Genomic DNA, 18,850 nt, shown 5'->3' with positions numbered 1-18,850 from the left:
ACTGTTATTGATTTTAACCTGGTACACCACTGGATGCAATATTTTCCACATTCTAGCTTGCACAGTTTACTTATACACTCACTGATGGGCTCATGGAATAGCTTAAGTGTACATAAATGGGGATGAAAACCATGGTCACGTAATTTGGTTATTACACGTCTTAGTTCATATCTGGCTCTAGTCCAGTCTTGGTATAACGTGGCATCCAAAGCCACTCATCTCAGCTTGTGCAGGTTAGGTTTACACTGGTTGATTTCTCTTTTTTATCTTTGAATAATTGTTTGATCCCATGTTGCTCTTAATGGTAGCTGGGGATGATTCCTCAGATCTTCTAGGAAAAAGTTTTCTTTAGCCATTAGGTATACAAGTCAGGATGAGGTGATCTTCGATATGCATAGTGCTTTATATATATATATATATCCAGGAAAGTCTCTCTTACTTTTTCATTATCTTCCATGTTGTGTTCTGTCAGGTGTTCCCTTGTGATTATATCATAGGTGATACGGGTGATCTTTAATCAGAACAGGTACATATTAGTCATTCATGGCCATTAATGCACATGTGGTTTGAATATTAACTTTAGATTAATTAACAAGTGCAGTTGAATATGACTTTCTTTTACGATGCTGTCAGTGTGGCAATCAAACTGATGACTTGTTCCACTTTCTTGTCAGTAAGCTTGATGTTGGTTGAATTGGTTCAGGATGTTTACTCACAACTAATATCTTGGTCTTCTTGACATTGACGTGAATCTGACAATGCTGGTGACAATACATTCAACGTCTTAAGATAGCTCTTTCTCGGAGTCTGCTACAATTGCTATGTCATCTGCAAATTGAATGCATTGGATATGGTGCCCATTTACGTTGGGTATTTGCATTAAATCAAACTGGTCCCGATCAATTCATAAATTCAGTTTGGTATTTATCCTGTTTTTTATTATTGATAGTATTTTGGATGTGCGAGAGAGCAGAGTTATGGTTCTGTGATCGGAACATTCTACTCTACTTCCCTTCTTTGGTGTCATAACTATTTTGCTTTTGATGAAGTCTTATGAAATTCACCATCATAGCATTTGCATATCATGGTAAACAGAAGTTCTTTCAATTTCTCTCGCATAGTCTTTAGCAGTTCTTCAGGTATGTTATGTGGACTGGTAGCTTTATTTTCATGTAATTGCTGAAGTGCTGATTCAGACTCTCTCTCAGTGATTGTAGGACCTTAATCATCCTGTACTTCATATATGGTTCAATACACCTGAGATTATTCAGTACATTTCCTCCTTCATACAGTTGTTCAAGGTATTCCTTCCACTGTGCACTGATGTCATTATCTATTGATATTTTCAGTTTTTTATCTCTTCCTGCAGTTTTTTGCTTTAGATTTCTGGTTTAATATTTTAATTGTCCTTCTTTCGGCAATGTATTTTCTGATATTCTCAGTCACCTCGACCGTCCACACTTCTTTCGCTCTTCTACACAGAGTTTTTAATTTGATTTTTTACTTTTCTGTATTGTTCTTGGCTTTTTGTAGTGTTCCTTCTCTTGTATTGATTTCTCTTCACTATCAGATCCAATATTTCTCTGGTAATCCACGGTTTTCTTCGTTCCATTCTTTTGTTCCCTATGTTTCATGAGCTACTCCTAGCAAACCTTCTTTTATAGTATCCTATTCTCATTCTTCATTTCCTTTGGTTAATTTGTTTGTTTTTTGTACATAAACATCCCTAGTTTGATGGTCTTTTTAACTTGGCTAAATCTAAAAGTTTCTCTTTTCAATGATAGATTCTTTTCAGTTGGGTACTGCAATTGGCCATGCCTAGGCTATGGTCACTGTAAATCTCGGCCTCAGGATAGCTGTGACTCGTTTTGACTTGATTGCAGTATCTTCTCTTGACAAGGATATAGGGCCTAGTCATTCTGAAACCAGGCATTGTCACCCGGGACTTTCCAGGTGTATCTCTTGCGTAATGGAATGTCAAATAATGTTTGTCACAGTAATATTGTACTGATTGCAGAAGTTTAGTAACCTCTCCCCTCGTTTGTTCCTGACACCTAGACCAAACTTCCCAATTCTTTCTCGGTCTGGTTACATTCCAACAATAGCATTGATCCTCCTGTGGGCAGGGGCACTATAACAACACCCACGGTATCCCCTGCCTGTCGTAAGAGGCGACTAAACAGGTCCCCAGGGGCTCTGAACTTGGAGGAGTGGGTTTGGCAACCCCAAGGCCCTCAGCTGAGTCCTGGGATTGCGTCCACTTACTTGTGTCATCTATCCTATCCACCCTTCCTTAGTCAACTCTTGTTCTTTTCCGACCCCAACGGTATTAGAGCACTCGAGGCCTAGGGAGTCTTTATTTCACACCCTTCGTGGCTTGTCTTTCTTTGGCCAGTACCTTCATTTTTCAAAGTGTCGGGTCGATTCCATTTTTTCCCCTCTGATTAGTGTTACAGAGAGGATGGTTGCCTAGTTGTACTTCGTTTTAAGCTGGGCTGAGTGGCTCAGACAGTTGAGGCAGCTGGCCTTCTGACCCCAACTTGGCAGATTCGATCCTGGCCCAGCCTGGTGGTATTTGGAGGCGCTCAAATATGTCAGTCTCGTGTCAGTAGATTTACTTGTACGTAAAAACTCCTGCGGGACTAAATTCCAGCACCCCGGCATCTCCGAAAACTGTAAAAGTAGTTAGTGGGACGTAAAGCAAATATTATTATTATTATTATTATTATTATTATTATTATTATTATTATTATTATTATTACTTTCTCTTCAAACAATAATCACAACCACTACCACCACCACAATAGCATTGAAATCTTCCATGATTATAACATCTGATTCATATGTCAGATTCCACATTTCATCAGTGTTCTCATACATTTATTCTATTTCTCCATCCAAGCTGTTTGATGTTAGAAAGTACACTTGAACAATAACCAGATTCCTGGAATTTGTTTTGATTGTTATAACTAGAATCCTTTCATTAACGTTGTAGGTGTTTGTCACATTTCTTGCCTAGTTACGTCTAATTAGCAGATCAACTCTATTAGTGCCTCCATTTGTTCTACCACTAGATCATTCTAAAGTCTGTAGAAATTACCATTTCCTGGCTATCTTATTTCACATAGACCCAGAATATCTTAGTTCTCTTTCATTCCTGACAATTTTAGCTTCTTCCATTTTTCCTGCTTCCAGCAGCGTTCTCACATTTCACTCTCCAATTTTCATTGACTGGGGTTTGTAAGGATTTCACTTAATGATGACCTGGGAAGCCTCGCTCCTTTGCCTGCCAAATCTTGGGTTCCGCCCCTTTTGACCAGTAAATGTTGCTGTGACATCATGGTTGCTTAACTTGGGATTATGTAGTGCAGTGGTTTCCCGTTGCCTTCTGCACGTAACTGAGACCGCCTCTGACCTGGGGAACAGGCGCCTACTCTAGCCACCCCTAACCTGGAGAACAGATTCTAGGAGGATTGTTTTTCGTGGCTTGTTTCACTAGGTTCATCCGCTCTCTCAGCCGTTGGGAGTGAGGTTCCTCATCTGCCTTTATGGCCATTGACCAGATTTTACCTGTAACCCTGGCAAGGGGCCCCTACAAAGTGCTACCAACCGGGCCAGGTTTTTTAAAGAGGTGTTATAGTTATATATAGTTTTAGTTATTTATTTACATTAGAATTTTATTGGACCGGTGGCCCAATATAAGTATATTCTTCTAAGAACTGCTACTTCAAAAAAAATCAGTTATCATAAAATTATTTATAGTGTTGATGTAAAGAATCCAATCCAATGAAGAAGCCTTTAAGATAGGATGAAACATGTATTCTTTTTTAAATTTTGACTTTAGCAATACCTCTAAGGCTAATGGTGGTGGAAATATTTTGTGTTCAGTGAAATCCTCATCATGCTGTGCAATGCTCATGTGTAGTTTTCCCCTTCTTTATCAGTGGTTATCAAAGTTATCAGCTTACTGAGAAAACAAACGTATATGGTTTAAATTCAATAACGGTCGTGGATATAAACTACACAATTTAAGAAGTTGAATCTTTCCTTGAACTTCATGTAGGAGAGAAGAGTGTTAATTGTCACTGCTGGGGATCCACCAACCTGCCCTAAGTAATACTTTAACCTTTCTATGGTAAAGCATCACAAAACAGATGACAACTTACAGAGAAGGCGGGTGAAGGAATGCTGCTATTGGCTGAAATATTTCGATGTGACGTCCCTTAAATCAGTGCAGATTCTTGCCTAAATATACTGACTTAGCAAATGTCATGGGATAGTCAGCTAATAGCATGTGGGGCCTCCTCTGGCCCTGCGAACTGCAGTGAGACGCCGTGGAAGTGAGTCGACAAGTCCCTGGTAGTCCTCTGGATGCAGTTGACACCAAATCGTTTGTAGAGCGGCCGCCAATGCTGGTCTGTTCATGGGTGCAGGATCCATGGCATGGAGCCTGCGTTCCTGGACATCCCAGATATGCTCGATAGGGTTCATATCTAGGCTCCTGGGTGGCTATGGTAGTTGTTGGACCTCTGCTGCATGTTCCTGGAACCATTCCCGGGAGATGTGGGAACGATGTGGCGACGCGTTATCATCTTGAAACACCCAGAACCGCCTGGGCGCTGGAAGGCCAAAAATGGGTGGAGATGGTCTCCGAGCAGCTCAACATACTGCGTACCATTCAAAGTCTCTTCCAGAACGACTAGGGGGCCCATTCCATACCAGAAAAATGCACCCCAGACCATAAGTGACACCAGCGCCCTGGACCACACCTTCGAGGCAGGCATCGCTTTGTGGTCTGCGCCATACACGGTGCCTCCCATTGGCATGGTGCAGTTGAAATCATGATTCGCCCGACCATATCACGTTACGCCATTGTTCCAGTGTCCATCCCTGGTGACTGGCGACAAATGCGCGTCATTGTGCCCGATGACGTTGGGTTAACAGTGGCACCCGTGTGCGGCGCTGGCTCCCATACCCCATAGAACCCATGTTCCTACGGATTGTCCACTGAAAAACGTGTCTAGCACGGCCTGTGTTGAATTGAGCTGCGATTTGTTGCACGGTTGCCCGTCTGTCACTACTGACAATCCGTCTCAGATGTCGCTGGTCAAGGTCATCAAGGGTGGCTGGACGGCCGGTCGTTCGTCTGTTGTGGACGGTGGCACTTGCATTCAACCATTCATGATACACCCTGGACACGGTTGATCGTGTGAAGCCGAATTCCCGCACCACTCTGAAATCGCACTTCCCATCCGTCGGGCACCGACCACCATACCCCGTTCGGTGTCAGCTCACGACGACGTTCCATGTTACACCTGTCGCATGCACAGCCTCTGCTCACAAGGTCTCCTATACAACTGCCGCTGGCACACGGGGCGTGTGGTGCGCAGACAACACACCTGCGCATCTGTGCTCCGCTATCCCATGACATTTGCTCAGTCAGTGTAGATGCTGTTAACTATGGCACCTGTACGGTAGTGATAAATTAATACAGGCAAAAACACCAATGGTGATGGATTAATTCACTCATGCATGCACATACTCTCACTCACTCAACTATCTCTCTTGCTTCACTCTGCGTATACAGGGTCTCTCATAAATCCAGACCAAATGCACGGTGTTTGTACTCTGCGCTACAGCAGCTGCAGATCTTGATAAGAGGTTTGAAGTGTGTGGTCCAATACTTTTTCAAAGCAGCTAATAAACTCTTGACAATTCCAGGTCCAGTGAGTTGTAAAAAATCCAGTAAGATGCCTGAAAAATGAAAAAAGGGGTATTAGAAGCTAAAAGATCAAGAATTAAGTTGGTTCACATTGAGGTAATTGACTCGCACCCCTGTTGCTTCAAGGGCGTCCCTTCACTTAAGTAGCTGTGCTTTCTGAATGTTGCCAGCAGATTGGTGTTGGGAGAGGTGAGGTGGTGGAGAAGTGGAAGGGGATTGAAGGGATGGACCAATAGCTTAGAGTTGATTTTTGTTTCCTGTAAAGCAGGGCAATGATGCCAAAAAGTATGTTAGACTAGTTTTATCAGAAATTTCATTGAGAATAAGATCAGGATTGGAATATTTGTCAATGGATATAACAATTTTCCAGAATGTTGAGCAAGGGAACTTTTCTTGCTGCTTTTAAAATAATATCCAAATCTTGTTCTATTTATGAGAAAGCATGATTAAACTCGTATGTTGACATATTGTGAAAGACAGATTGTTTTCAAGCATTAACTTGAGTTAGTTTCCCTAGTTAGGTTAAAGGAAGGTTAATTTTTATAATTTTGTTCATAATTCTATCAATTAAATGTTTAATGTAACAATTATTCTTGGCAATTAAATATATTGTGCCTTGTTCTATTTTGAGATCTTCTCGTGATAGCGGGATTTCGAAGGGTCTGTAGATCATGTTATAATACGAGAAATGGAATGATTGTGGGTAACACTTGATTTAGAAAGAATAGCAGAAAGATCACTAAATATTGAGGCGTTTGATGGAGACTACAGAGTAGTGGTAGCAAAATTGAAAGTAGGTAAAATTATGAGAGTAAAAGATGGAAGAAAATAAACTATGGAAATTAGAAGATAAAAGAACCTCATGAGGAATTAAAACAGCATGTCCCTATATCAGAAATAGACATTGTAGAGAGGAATGGACCAAATAAAAAAATAAATTATAAGCTGTGCAGAGATGATTTGTGGCAGAACTTTGGCAAGATTGAAGGAAAAGGAGATGCCTTAGTGGAATGTGAAAAGGTGAAGGAGGTTGTTTAACAGAAGAAAAATGGCAAGAATGTAGAATGTATTAACAGACTCAGAGGAGATAAAGAATAGGTGGAAAGACTATTTTGATAAACTCCTGAATGTGAGATATGATGCAGAAGAGACTGTGGTGGTAAATGAGGATGATCCAGAAATGGAGAGTGATATTGCAATGGCAGAGGTGGAAATGGCTGTTAAACAAATGAAAACAGGAAAAGCAGCAGGGATGGATGAAATGTATGGAAATTATAAAGGCAGCAGGACCTATTGGTCTGTATTGGTTATGTAGGCTGCTGAGTGTTTATTGGGTGAAAAACCAAGTACCTAATTAGTGTAAAGGTGTAATAATACCAGTATTTAAGAAAAGTGACAGGAAGGTATGTGTTGAGGTATTACATCATCACAAGTAGCAAAAATATTGGAGAGAATAATAGAAAGGAGGAAGGGTGGAAAGAAATTTAGAAAAACAGTATGGATTTCGATAGGGCAGGTCAATGGTAGACCCTATATGAACCATGAGAGTACTGATGGAAAACAGTGGGAATATGGAAAAGATCTGGTGATGGTATTCTTTGACAAACAGTAGTGTTTATAGAGAAAAGGTGTGGGGAAACCCTGGAAAGAAAAGGATGTGGAAGGCAATCATGGGAAGTAGTGAGAATGTATAAGAATTGTTTCAGTTGTGTCCAGACTCCACTGGGGAGAACAGATTGGTTTAGAAGTGTATTGTCTCCACTTATGTTTGTGATAGTTATGGATGAAATTCTGAAGGAAACAAAAAGCAAGATAGAGGGGATATGAAAATGTTTGCATGTGATATAGGTAGTGATCTGGGGAGTCAACGATACAGAAATGCATATCCAGCTAGAGGCTTTAAAGGACAGTATTCAGAAATATTGTATGAAAATCAGTGTGGAGAAGAGCAAAACAGTGGTGATAAGAGAAGGAATAGGAACCATTAGTATCAGGGGACAAAACCTTAAGGTTGTTGAATATGTTCTACCAGAAGGTAAGGAACCTGGTGTGGAACAGAGAAGTTCCTATGAAATGTAAAGTGATAATGTACAAGATGTACTATACCCCTATATTAACGTATGTATCAGAGAATTGGACTTGACAGAAATGAGAGTAAAATTCAGGCAAGTGAGATAAAGTTCCTGAGGAGTATGGTAGGGAAGACAAGGAGAGACAGAGTAAGAAATGTTGAGGTCAGAAAAGAGATAGGGGTAGAAAAACAGTGATATGATGGAGAACAAATTGAGATGGTTTGGATATGTTATGAGGATGAAGGAAGGAAGGATACCAAAACAAGTGTTGGAGCTATGATAGAAGAAAAGAGGGCAAGAGGAAGGCCCAGAGCAAGATGGATGGACTCTAGTCAAGAACAGTATAAGAAAAAGAAGACTGGACTGGAATACAGTTACTGAAGAGGAATGGTGGAAGAAGCAACGGTGAAGTGCCATCAGCACCCCGCTCTGGCAGGAGCTGGACAAGGGGAAATGAAAATAATGATGATGAATGGCTGAAGATGACGTTTTGGCAGGTTAAAACTCGTACCAATGACTGTAAAAATTTAAAAGTCTACCATGGCTTTGTACTTTTTTTTTCCAAAAAATGTCACCGGGTGAGTTGGCCGTGCGGTTAGGGGTGCACGGCTTTGAGCTTGCATTACGTTACAAATCTCATGTTATGGTCCGTATTGAAATGTACTTTAAGTCGAATAATACTAGATTATAGATTCCACCTGTTCAATACACAAGAGTTTTTTAATTTAAATTTAAGAAATAGTTCTTAACGTATTAGATATAGGGACATAATCTGGTATTATTATTTGACTTTGAGCTTGCGTCCGGGAGATAGTGGGTTCGAATCCCACTGTCGGCAGCCCTGAAGATGGTTTTCCGTGGTTTCCCATTTTCACACCTGGCAAATGCTGGGGCTGTATCTTAAGGCCACGGCTGCTTCCTTCCAACTCCTAGGCCCTAGGTGGACCCTGTCTTATCTTGAAGTATTGTGAATTCTTGTCGATACTGATCAAATATGATATTTATAATGTGTGGAAATTTTTTTTTGGTTAAAACAAATTAAAGAAATTTTAATTTATGATAAAGGGGGTGAGTAGCGGAGTGCGTGGTCTCTGATCTTGACTGTCTCTTTCCCCTCTCTTCTAATCTATCATCACCGACCGATCTATTATGAAGTTATTCATTGGAGGGTAGAAGCATGACTTGTAAGAAGAGGCTACGCTCCTTTGTTCTTTACTCGGTTGCATTGCAGTGTATTGGTAGGCCATCATAAGGTTTCACGTGGCAGCTGCGCAGAATGGTGGATATACTGCAATACAGCCCGTAGGAATGTTGATGCCATAATAGTTGATAACGATGAGCTTTTAAAAATGTGCTTTCGATTTAATCATGATGATGCACAATACAAATGAAATCGGCCAACAATTGCACTTTTTATATTATCACATGAAATTATGGATAAATCTATGAGGTTCTTACTGCGGTGTTAGAAAATGCAGAAGAAATCAGCTGACTATAATCTGGCTTTAAATACGCCAGTAAATGTTACGATAATATATACCAGTAGTATCACAAAAGGTTACAAGTAAACTCTACTGGATTTACGGAAATTTAGAACTTTTTTTTTTTTACCTGATTCACAATGTATGTTCCACAAGTTTATGTAGGAACAGAGAAACTGTCTTAAATTCTCAATTTCTGAGTTTGTTAAATCTTTTGTTCACTATGTGCGCAATTGCGGACATAACCTTAAATTCCCTAAAATTCCTCCACATCGATATAAAATTGTTTCCTCTAGTGTTATATGTTGAAACCTATTTTGACAACTGGATGAAGAATGGTGACCTCAGGTGTTTCATCCTTCCTATTTGGTCTCCCTTGGTCAATTCTTGTTCTCTTCTAACCGTTACAGTATTAGTTTGCAAAGGTCTAGGGAGTCTTTCATTTTCATGCCCTTTGTAGCCCTTCCTTATCTTTTGCCTATACCATCATTCTTTGTTGGGCTGGTCCTCTTCCATTTCAATTTTTGATTATTAATAATAATAATAATGTTACTTGTTTTACGTCCCACTAACTACTTTTACGGTCTTCAGAGACGCCGAGGTGCTGGAATTTAGTCCCGCAGGAGTTCTTTTACGTGCCAGTAAATCTACCGACACGAGGCTGTCGTATTTGAGCACCTTCAAATACCACCGGACTGAGCCAGGATTGAACCTGCCAAGTTGGGGTCAGAAGGCCAGCGCCTTAACCGTCTGAGCCACTCAGCCCGGCAATTTTTGATTAAAGGAGGATGGTTGCTCAATCTTCTTCTTCATAGTACCGTATCAGGTCCCCCCTGACGTTGGCGATCACTGTGGCGAATGCAGTACAATCTCTTGCTAGGTGGAAAAGTCTTTCAACACTGTGAATTCCAATCCATTCTTTGATGTTTCCAAGCCATGATGTTCGCCTCCTCCCGACACCTCTTCGACCCTGTATTTTGCCTTGTACAATCCACTGTAAGATGAGGTAATGGTCATTTCTAAGGATATGGCCAAGGTAAGAGATCTTCCGGAGTTTTATTGTTTGAACGAGTTCCCGACTTGCTCTTGCCCTTCTGAGTACTTCTTGGTTCGTTAGTCGTGCAACCCACGAAATCCTGAGCATCCTACGGTGGATCCATTTTTCAAAGGCTTCCAAGCGTTTCACTGATATATTCTTGAGTCCATGTTTCCACACCATATAGCAAGGCTGACCATATATAGCACTTGACCATCCTCTGTCTAAGTTTTAAATTTAAGTCGTCATTGCGAAAGAAAGATTTCATTTTTGCAAATATTTTTCGTGCTATTGCTATCCTCTGTTTCACTTCTTTCTCGGGATCAAGTTGTTCAGTGACAATGGCACCCAATGCTCAATACATCCTCTAAATGCAATAATCACGACGTCAGATAATGACGGCGTGTTGAGAATAGATTTTTTTTTTTTCCAAAAAAATATCACCGAGCGAGTTGACCGTGCGGATAGGGGTGCACAGGTTTGAGCTTGCATCCGGGAGATAGTGGGTTCGAATCCCACTGTCGGCAGCCCTGAAGATGGTTTTCCGTGGTTTCCCATTTTCACACCAGGCAAATGCTGGGGCTGAACCTTAAGGCCACGGCTGCTTCCTTCCAACTCCTAGGACTTTCCTATCCCATTGTTGCCATAAGATCTATTTGTGTCGGTGCAACGTAAAGCCACTAGCAAAAAATAATATAAAATGTCTAGGGTTCGACTTACATGGTGTGTTACTTATTATGTCTCTGGAATAGACGACGACTTGCTTGAATGATTTCTCCTTGCCAAATTCTGTTTCTGAAGTTTAATTTTATTTACCATGGGTTCAAGATTCATAATTTCAGTATTTACCATTACAAATGCATGCCAAAGAAAATAACCTTGCACTCTGTACAATAACCTTTGGATATCTTTGCAGGTATAATTGTTTAATACTAGCAGGAGACACCAATGGGAGACAAGTGTCAGAATCCTCAATTGCCAAATCCGTGGCAGTACCAGCCTCAGTATGGAATGTACAACCCGTTTGCTGCCAGGTAAGCAAACAGCAAATAATTAGTTGATTAAATGGTAGGCTGTTCCACAGGGCTGTAGAATTTTTTCTCATTCTGTACTATTTTCACTGTACAGAACAGAGACTAATTCAGGGTACCAATTTTCTGGAAAAAGAAGGATCACATAAAAATTAAGCTTTTGATCTAAGACTGGACCCGAGCGGTGTGATCGATCAAGACTGATAAGTAGACAAGACATGAGGCAAGCAGTGAGTATTGCTGTACTCAGAGAGAAATAGATACGAGTGAGCACGCGTCATGGTGAAGGAGAGTGAATGAAAATTATGGGCATATTTGCGCTAACTGCTCAAAAATGGCAGTACAGGAGGTGCGCAACGTATCTAGTATTGCATTAATTTGAGTATGACCTTCGCTCATTGTTGCCAACTTCTTATTTGTTTCATTCATTAAAGTTTATATATTAGCTTATATCCGAAAGGTGGAAACTTCCAACTGAGTTGGTAACGTTGTTTGTTGTTAACAATCTGATGTCTGTCGATCATTCTTATTCTGTTATTATAAATTAAAAAGAAAATAACACTGATCTTCTTAATGTTTTAAAATGCCCAGTGTTTTAAAAATTACGGATTGCCTGTAGGCTGTTAAGGAGAAATTATTACGGAAAAGCAAAATCATTAAGGGTTAGAAACTTCATTTCGGTGTATTCAGCTGAGATTACATATATTTATTTATATTTATTTAAGTAAAATTTACGATTCCACCTATTCAATACAATATACTTTTGCAGTGCAGTTTTTACATTACAGTTTAATATTTATTTGGTACCAGTTTCGACCTTGTTTGGGGTCATCATCAGCCATAAACATTGAATTATACAATTCAGTCGAAAGGTCCTAAAACAATACATTTTTAACATGACATTTTAGTTAAAATAAACAAATATGACATTGTCAAGCTTAAAAGTTAAATGATAAGACACAAAGATGATAAAAGCACATGTATTTTAGGATTATGGTAAATTGAATGCCGTTATAGAACAAAATCAGTAATCGACTACATTTTGGTGGAAAGGACAAATCTCGGGAAGTTTATGGATGTGACAGCTTTACCAGGAGAAGCATTTGATGGGGACCATAGAGTGGTGGTAAAATTACGGTTGGGGAAAAATGGAAAAACTAAGAGATAAGAGATAGCAAAATAAACGTATGGAAAATGAAAGAAAATATGTACAGGAAGATTTTCAGGAGAGATTGAAGCAACAAATCCCATTTAATGAATTGGAAAATGTAGAAGAGGAGTGGGCCAATTTTACAAAGGCATTTGTGAGTGCAGCAGAGTGCTTATGGCAGGACACCTACAAGAAGAGGAGACACCGTGGTGGAACGAGGAAGTGAGGAAAGTGGTGAAAGAAAAGACAGCCTGGCGAGAATGGAACCAAGATCAAACAGAAGAAAGTATTTCAACAGCAAACAGAGATGTAAGAGGGTGGTAGGAGAAGAAAAGAAGAGGAGTTGGGAAGAATTTACACAAAAAATGGAAGTTGATGTAAGCGGCAGTAAAAGGATGCTGTGTGGATTTATAAAAAGTAAGAGGACAGAAAGTTATCACAAAGCTAGTGAAAAAAAGATGATGAATTGTTTACACACCCTGAAGAGATAAAGAGAAGATGGAAGGAGTATTTTGATAAGCTATTGAATGTGAACCACTGTACGGGGGGGGGATAGAAGCAATACAGTGTGTCGATGATATAACAATGCTGAAGGTGGAGTTAGCAGTACAAAAGATAAAGATGGGAAAAGCAACAGGGATGGATGAAATCAGTGTGGAAATGATAAAGGCTGCTGGACCTGTTGGTATGCAATGGTTGTACAGACTACTAAAGTGTATGTGGAAACACAAATGTGTTTCAGAAAACTGAAAAAAGGTATAATAATACTAGTGTTTAAGAAAGGGGACAAGAAAGTTTGTGGTAACTAGAGAGGAATCACACTTATATTGCAGGTAGTTAAAATACTGGAAAGGATATTAGAAAGAATGAGAAGGAAGATTGAAGAAGAGTACAAGAGGAACAATATGGCTTCAGGAGTGGAAGATCTACAGTGGACCCAATCTTTAGCATGAGACAGCTGATGGAAAAGAACTGGGAATATGGAAAGGATCTGGTCATGGCTTTCATAGATATAGAAAAGGCATATGATAGTGTCCACAGAGAGAAGGTTTGAGAAATCATGGTTAAAAAGAGACCCTGAAGAGAAATGTGGTGCAAGCAATGTAGTCAGCGGAGTACTGACCCCAGTTGGAAAGACAAAATGGTTTAGGAGTAAGACTGGACGAAGACAGGGAAGTATGCTGTCACCTCTTTTGTTTATTATGGTCATGGATGAAATTGTAAAGGAAACAAAGGAGGCCTGTGGAGATGAAGATACTGCTATTTGCAGATGACGTGGTCTGGGGAAGGAACAGCAAAGAACTGCAGCAACTAGATGTACTGAAAAAAAATTGAAGTATGGCATGATAATCAGTACAGAGAAAAGCAAGACCATGGTGATGTCAAGTGGGGAAAGAAAAGGGAAGGGCATGGTGAAAGTTGGAAGTCAGAGCCTGGAAATTTTGGTCACCTTTAAATACCTAGGAAGTGAATTAATGCGAAATGCTAGGGTGGACCTGGAGATTAGCAGGAGGGTACAGCAGGGTAATTGCATTGTACCAAAGTGTAAGAAAACTTGTTTGGAACAAAGAAGTACCAAGGAAAAGTAAGGAGAGAATGTACAAAATGTACTACGTACCCATTTTGACTTATGCAGTGGAGACTTGGACTTTGACTAGCAGGCAAGAGCGTAGAATCCAAGCCAGTGAGATGAAATTCCTAAGAAGTATGATACGAAAGACAAGGAAAGACGGAGTGAGAAATGAAGATGTTAGACATGTAAAGAGGATGGAGGAGAATAGAATTCCAAGACAGATGCTGGAGGCAAAGTGCGAAAGCAAGAGAGCAAGAGGAAGATCTAGAAAAAGGTGGATTGAATGTGTGAAGAGCGGCATAGGAAGACTAAATTTAGACTGGGACAAGATCGTGGAAGGAAAGAGGAAGATGGAGAAGTGCCATAAATACCCCGACCCAGCAGGAGCTGGATAAAGGGAAATGATAATTGCTTTACGTCCCACTGACTACTTGTATGGTTTTCGGAGACACTGAGGTGCCGGCATTTAGTCCCACAGGAGTTATTTTACGTGCCAGTAAACCCACTGACACAAGGCTGATGTATTTGAGCACCTTCAAATACCAGTGGACAGAGCCAGGTTCGAACCTGCCAAGTTGGAGTCAGAAGGCCAGTGCCTCAACTGTCTTGAGCCACTCAGCTCGGCAAAGTAGTGAAAATTAGTGATTCGATAAGTGATGTATTTTTATATATAGATGTATTTTTATATATAGATTTAATACAATGTGAATCGGGACTTGGAACTTATGAAGTGCTAAGCGAGAAATCGCCGTAATGTGAAATGCGTTAACGAGACCACTGTATTTTCTTGTCTGATTCAGTTCTGGAAAGGCTATTCCCGTGTAAATTTATAGCATTAAAGGTTATCATTACCCTACTAGCACTTGAAATAGTTTTCATGATTCATATGAGGTTAGGTGACGCTTTTTGAATAAGGAAACGGAAACTTTTGCCACAGAAGCCACTGGAGTGATATTACTCCAATTTTTCAGAATGAAAGTGAGCATACGCTTTCAGGTCTCGGAATTAAAAAGTTAAGGAGTAAACCGTAGTAAGAAAATATGCAAAAACGCAGGTGTTGAACAAACTGATTTCCGTTGGGTACTGATTTTAATGTGTGTGAGATTTTTACCAGACTTTTACGAAAAATCTGGTATAACGACAATCCACTATAGCAAATAAATGTTTTGCCATTATGATTTCTCGCTATAACATACTTGTACTGTATATGTTGTACGACATCTCACAAATGTGACTGTGTTGCCAAATGGCTGATAAGCCATATACGTAATGAAGTTGCGCGTTCATATGCAACTTACGTTGCATTTCCGTTTAGCTTTTAAACAGATTGATAAACAAAATTTGGATGTGCGACGATTATGTGATAGAATTTTAAAAGCTCATTTTTGTATTGAAAACAAAGGATGCGACAATTACGCGGCGGTGATGATTATGCAGTAAAATGTGGTATCAAGGTATTTCATTGATCAGTATATCAGTCAAGGTGTTCTCTGACATTGGAAGTTTGATGAAAACCAGTGTGGTTGTCACAATCAGATTTTCAGTATGTGTCAGGTAATTCAAAAATGCTAGGAGAAGAATGGACAGTCAAGTTTGTTTTGGAGATTTAGAGAAGGCATATGACCAGACTACCGAGGGAGAAGTTGTTTGCCATACTGGGAGACTGGGATTAAGGCTAGATCTGTATATTAAGAGTTCACTAAAAACATCTTTGGCAAATACATCCATCGTTGTACTCAACCGATATTCTCTCAGGAAATACCTGCCAGTGAATCATGAGACATTGATAGGTCTCTAAGTTCAGCCAACTTTGAGTAGTCATAAAATCAAATCATTAAATGATCACTCCAATAATTGCAGGTGAAATCTTGCCTGAACCCGCAGTACATTTTGTACTTAGCAGGTTGCTAAGCGACTAACACTTTCCTTAATATCCTGATCCTTAATAATGACATTGCATACAGCCATGTTTGATTACTGCCTGTCAATCCAGAGAGTATACACTTCATCTAATCACGGAAGGATACTATTCCTTGTTAGATACTCTTTGATTCTCTAACCTTTCCCAGCTTCCAAATATATTTAACAGATGGCAGAGCATTTCTAATAATTTACATGCTGGTAAGAGAAAAAGGTCAATCACTACTTTTCTTAAATGATTGCAGAGAAATTGGAAATTTATTGAACATCTCCCTTGGCAAGTTATTCCAATCCCTAACTCCCCTTCCTGTAAACAAATATTGCCCCAATTTGTCCTCTTGAATTCCAGCTTTATCTTCATATTGTGATCTTTCCTACTTATTCGTCTCCTGATGTCATTCCACGCCATATCTCCACTGACAGCTTGGAACATACCACTTATGATAGATGTTGATTCCCATAGAGAACCTGAAATATTTGTCCCGAATGAGTAAATTTATAATACCAATCAATATAGTTGGTCTATTATTGGACATTATAAATTTTCCAGCTAACTCATTCCTGGTTGCCAGCATATTGCCCCAGTGTGCTAAGTTGGGCTTATCAGTTGGTAAATAGCACACCCACCAAGGTGCATGGCTAGTGCATACAGTGGAGGCCACTGCGTAGGCAATTTGGAGCCACCGGCAGTGCCAATGCACTAGGAGAGACTTTGTCTCATTTCTAAAAATTGATGCCTGCCTGGTCATCAGATGATATAGATGTCGATTCCCATACGGAACCTGAAATATTTGTCACGAATGAGTAAATTTATAATACCAATGTAGTCGGTCCGTTATTGGACATTATAAATTGTCCAGCTAACTCATTCCTGGTTGCCAGCGTTTGCCTCCGGTGTGCTAAGTTGGGCTAAGTTGCCACTGGGCAACAAGCATGCAGGCACACATGTACAGTATGGTAACATGCACTATGTACACTCACATATTTACACATTAAACAAATCAGCATAGCAATAAATTGGCAGCAATAGCTTCTTGCTCGCTGTCAGTAGGTCTCGATAAACTCAACGGTGTCTTTTTATGGGCCTTCTTCATGGAGAACAGTCAAGTTGAAACTTAATTGTGCCAGGTGATGAAGTCTGAGTCAATATTGGCAACTAGGAATGAGTTAGCTGGAAATCGCAACATATTTGTAACGCTACTCTCTTGTCGGAATCGCCCAGAACAAATCAAGCTGCTTTTCTTTGAATTTTTTCCAGTTCTCTATTTGGGGGTCTTACCAGAGACTTTGTGTCTAGCGCCTGACAATGTGCAACCGCTCGGCTACGCTCGGGTGAGATCTGTCGGCTATACTCGGCTGTGCTCGGGTGAAGTCATTGGGCTGTTCTACTAGCGCTCCTTCAAATAGTAGTGGGATAGTAATGGAATATGAGTGTCCAAATATTAGGCAGTATTCAAATACTAAGTTGTTTTATTGTAATTTAACATTCGGTATCGAATGGCAAGGGAGTACAAAGACTATAGTTACTAAGTAGTAGCCTACATTTTTATGGCTTTTGTAATGTATAGCTGATCTAATTTGCTCCCTCAAGACATCTCCTAGTAAATTTAACTTAAACAGCACTTCAACCTATTAAAATAATAAACTGATCGTGCCTCAGTGCGAATGGCAAGGCAATAGCATAACTAAAATTGCAATATCGTAACTACAAAATTATTAACTACTACACATTTTAATGGCTTTTGTAATATATAGCTTACCTAATACTTCTTTTTTGCCCTCCAGACATCTTCACGTAGACTTCAGCAGAATAAAGTGATCATGCTTCAGTACGATATTTACACTCGAGTCTCACTCTCGTCTTGACCTATCACATACACATGAATATTCTTCACTCATTCAAGCATGCAGGCACACATGTACAGTACGGTAACATACACTATGTACACTCACGTATTTACACTTTAAGCAAGTCAGCATAGCATTAAATTGGCAGCAATAGCTTCTTGCTCGCTGTCGGTAGGTCTTGATAAACTCAACGGTGTCTTTTTATGGGCCTTCTTCGTGGAGAACAGTCTTCTTTGAAGTTGAAACTAAATTGTGCCAGGCGATGAAGTCGATGGAGTCAATATTGTCCCTTTATTTTGGGCGTGGATAATTGAAATTATAGGCTTAAGCTAATTTTCAACAATGTCTGCATGCTCAGGTGACTGAATTTTGGCGAGAATTGTTTCAAAATGTTCTCAAAGTTGTAACTTTTTCTTTTCCATGTCACTGTCAAGTTTTCTCTTGAGAGGATTCTTCAGTTCCTTGAAAACAGCTGCACTTTTGTCACAAGAGGGCAATTCTTGAATAGTTGGTTCATTCCCTGGGCTCCTACCACTTCTGTCTCTGATGCTGATTAAACTCTTTCCAATCAGATGAATGTGTTTGCACATATTAAATCCGATGGACGAATCCATGCACGTACAAATGTAAGCACGGAGGCGGAACTTGCATTCGGTACACCTTAAACTGCAGTCACAGTTTTCGCCATCCACCTTCCTTACTTCATAAAATTCAGTCTGCTTTTCAGAAGGAATTTTCCACACGCCATCCTCATAGTTTACTCCCTCGGAGGACAGTGACGGTGATTTCACGTGCCTTTTTCAGCGCTGACAATTTATGCGTAAGCTTGCCTTTGTTAAGAAAATGAGGCGATCAAACAGTTTCTCGGACAAACCTCATAAGAGTATGGATTGCTAGGTCAAGTCTCGTGGGATTCTTGCCTTTCAAATAAATGTGCTTAACTACTCCATGCATACACTCTAGGTGCATATCAATGTTGAGCCCTGCATGGAGGCGATGATAATAAACCCAATTAGT

General features: G+C 40.0%; 1 protein-coding gene across 1 annotated transcript in view; it reads left to right on the top strand.

Moving 5' to 3' along the window:
- Positions 1 to 18,850, top strand: part of LOC136857100 (leukocyte receptor cluster member 8 homolog) — a 297,050-nt gene that overhangs the window by 3,600 nt on the left and 274,600 nt on the right. Inside the window, exon 2 of the mRNA XM_067135497.2 lies at positions 11,228 to 11,345. Within this exon, the coding sequence (XP_066991598.1) occupies positions 11,260 to 11,345 (86 nt within the window). The 5' untranslated portion in view covers positions 11,228 to 11,259. The remainder of the gene's footprint in view (positions 1 to 11,227; positions 11,346 to 18,850) is intronic.

This window comes from Anabrus simplex, chromosome 1, assembly GCF_040414725.1.
Source record: "Anabrus simplex isolate iqAnaSimp1 chromosome 1, ASM4041472v1, whole genome shotgun sequence".
NCBI lineage: Eukaryota > Metazoa > Arthropoda > Insecta > Orthoptera > Tettigoniidae > Anabrus > Anabrus simplex.
Note: the sequence above shows the minus strand (reverse complement) of the source record. Positions and strands in the feature narration are given on the sequence as shown.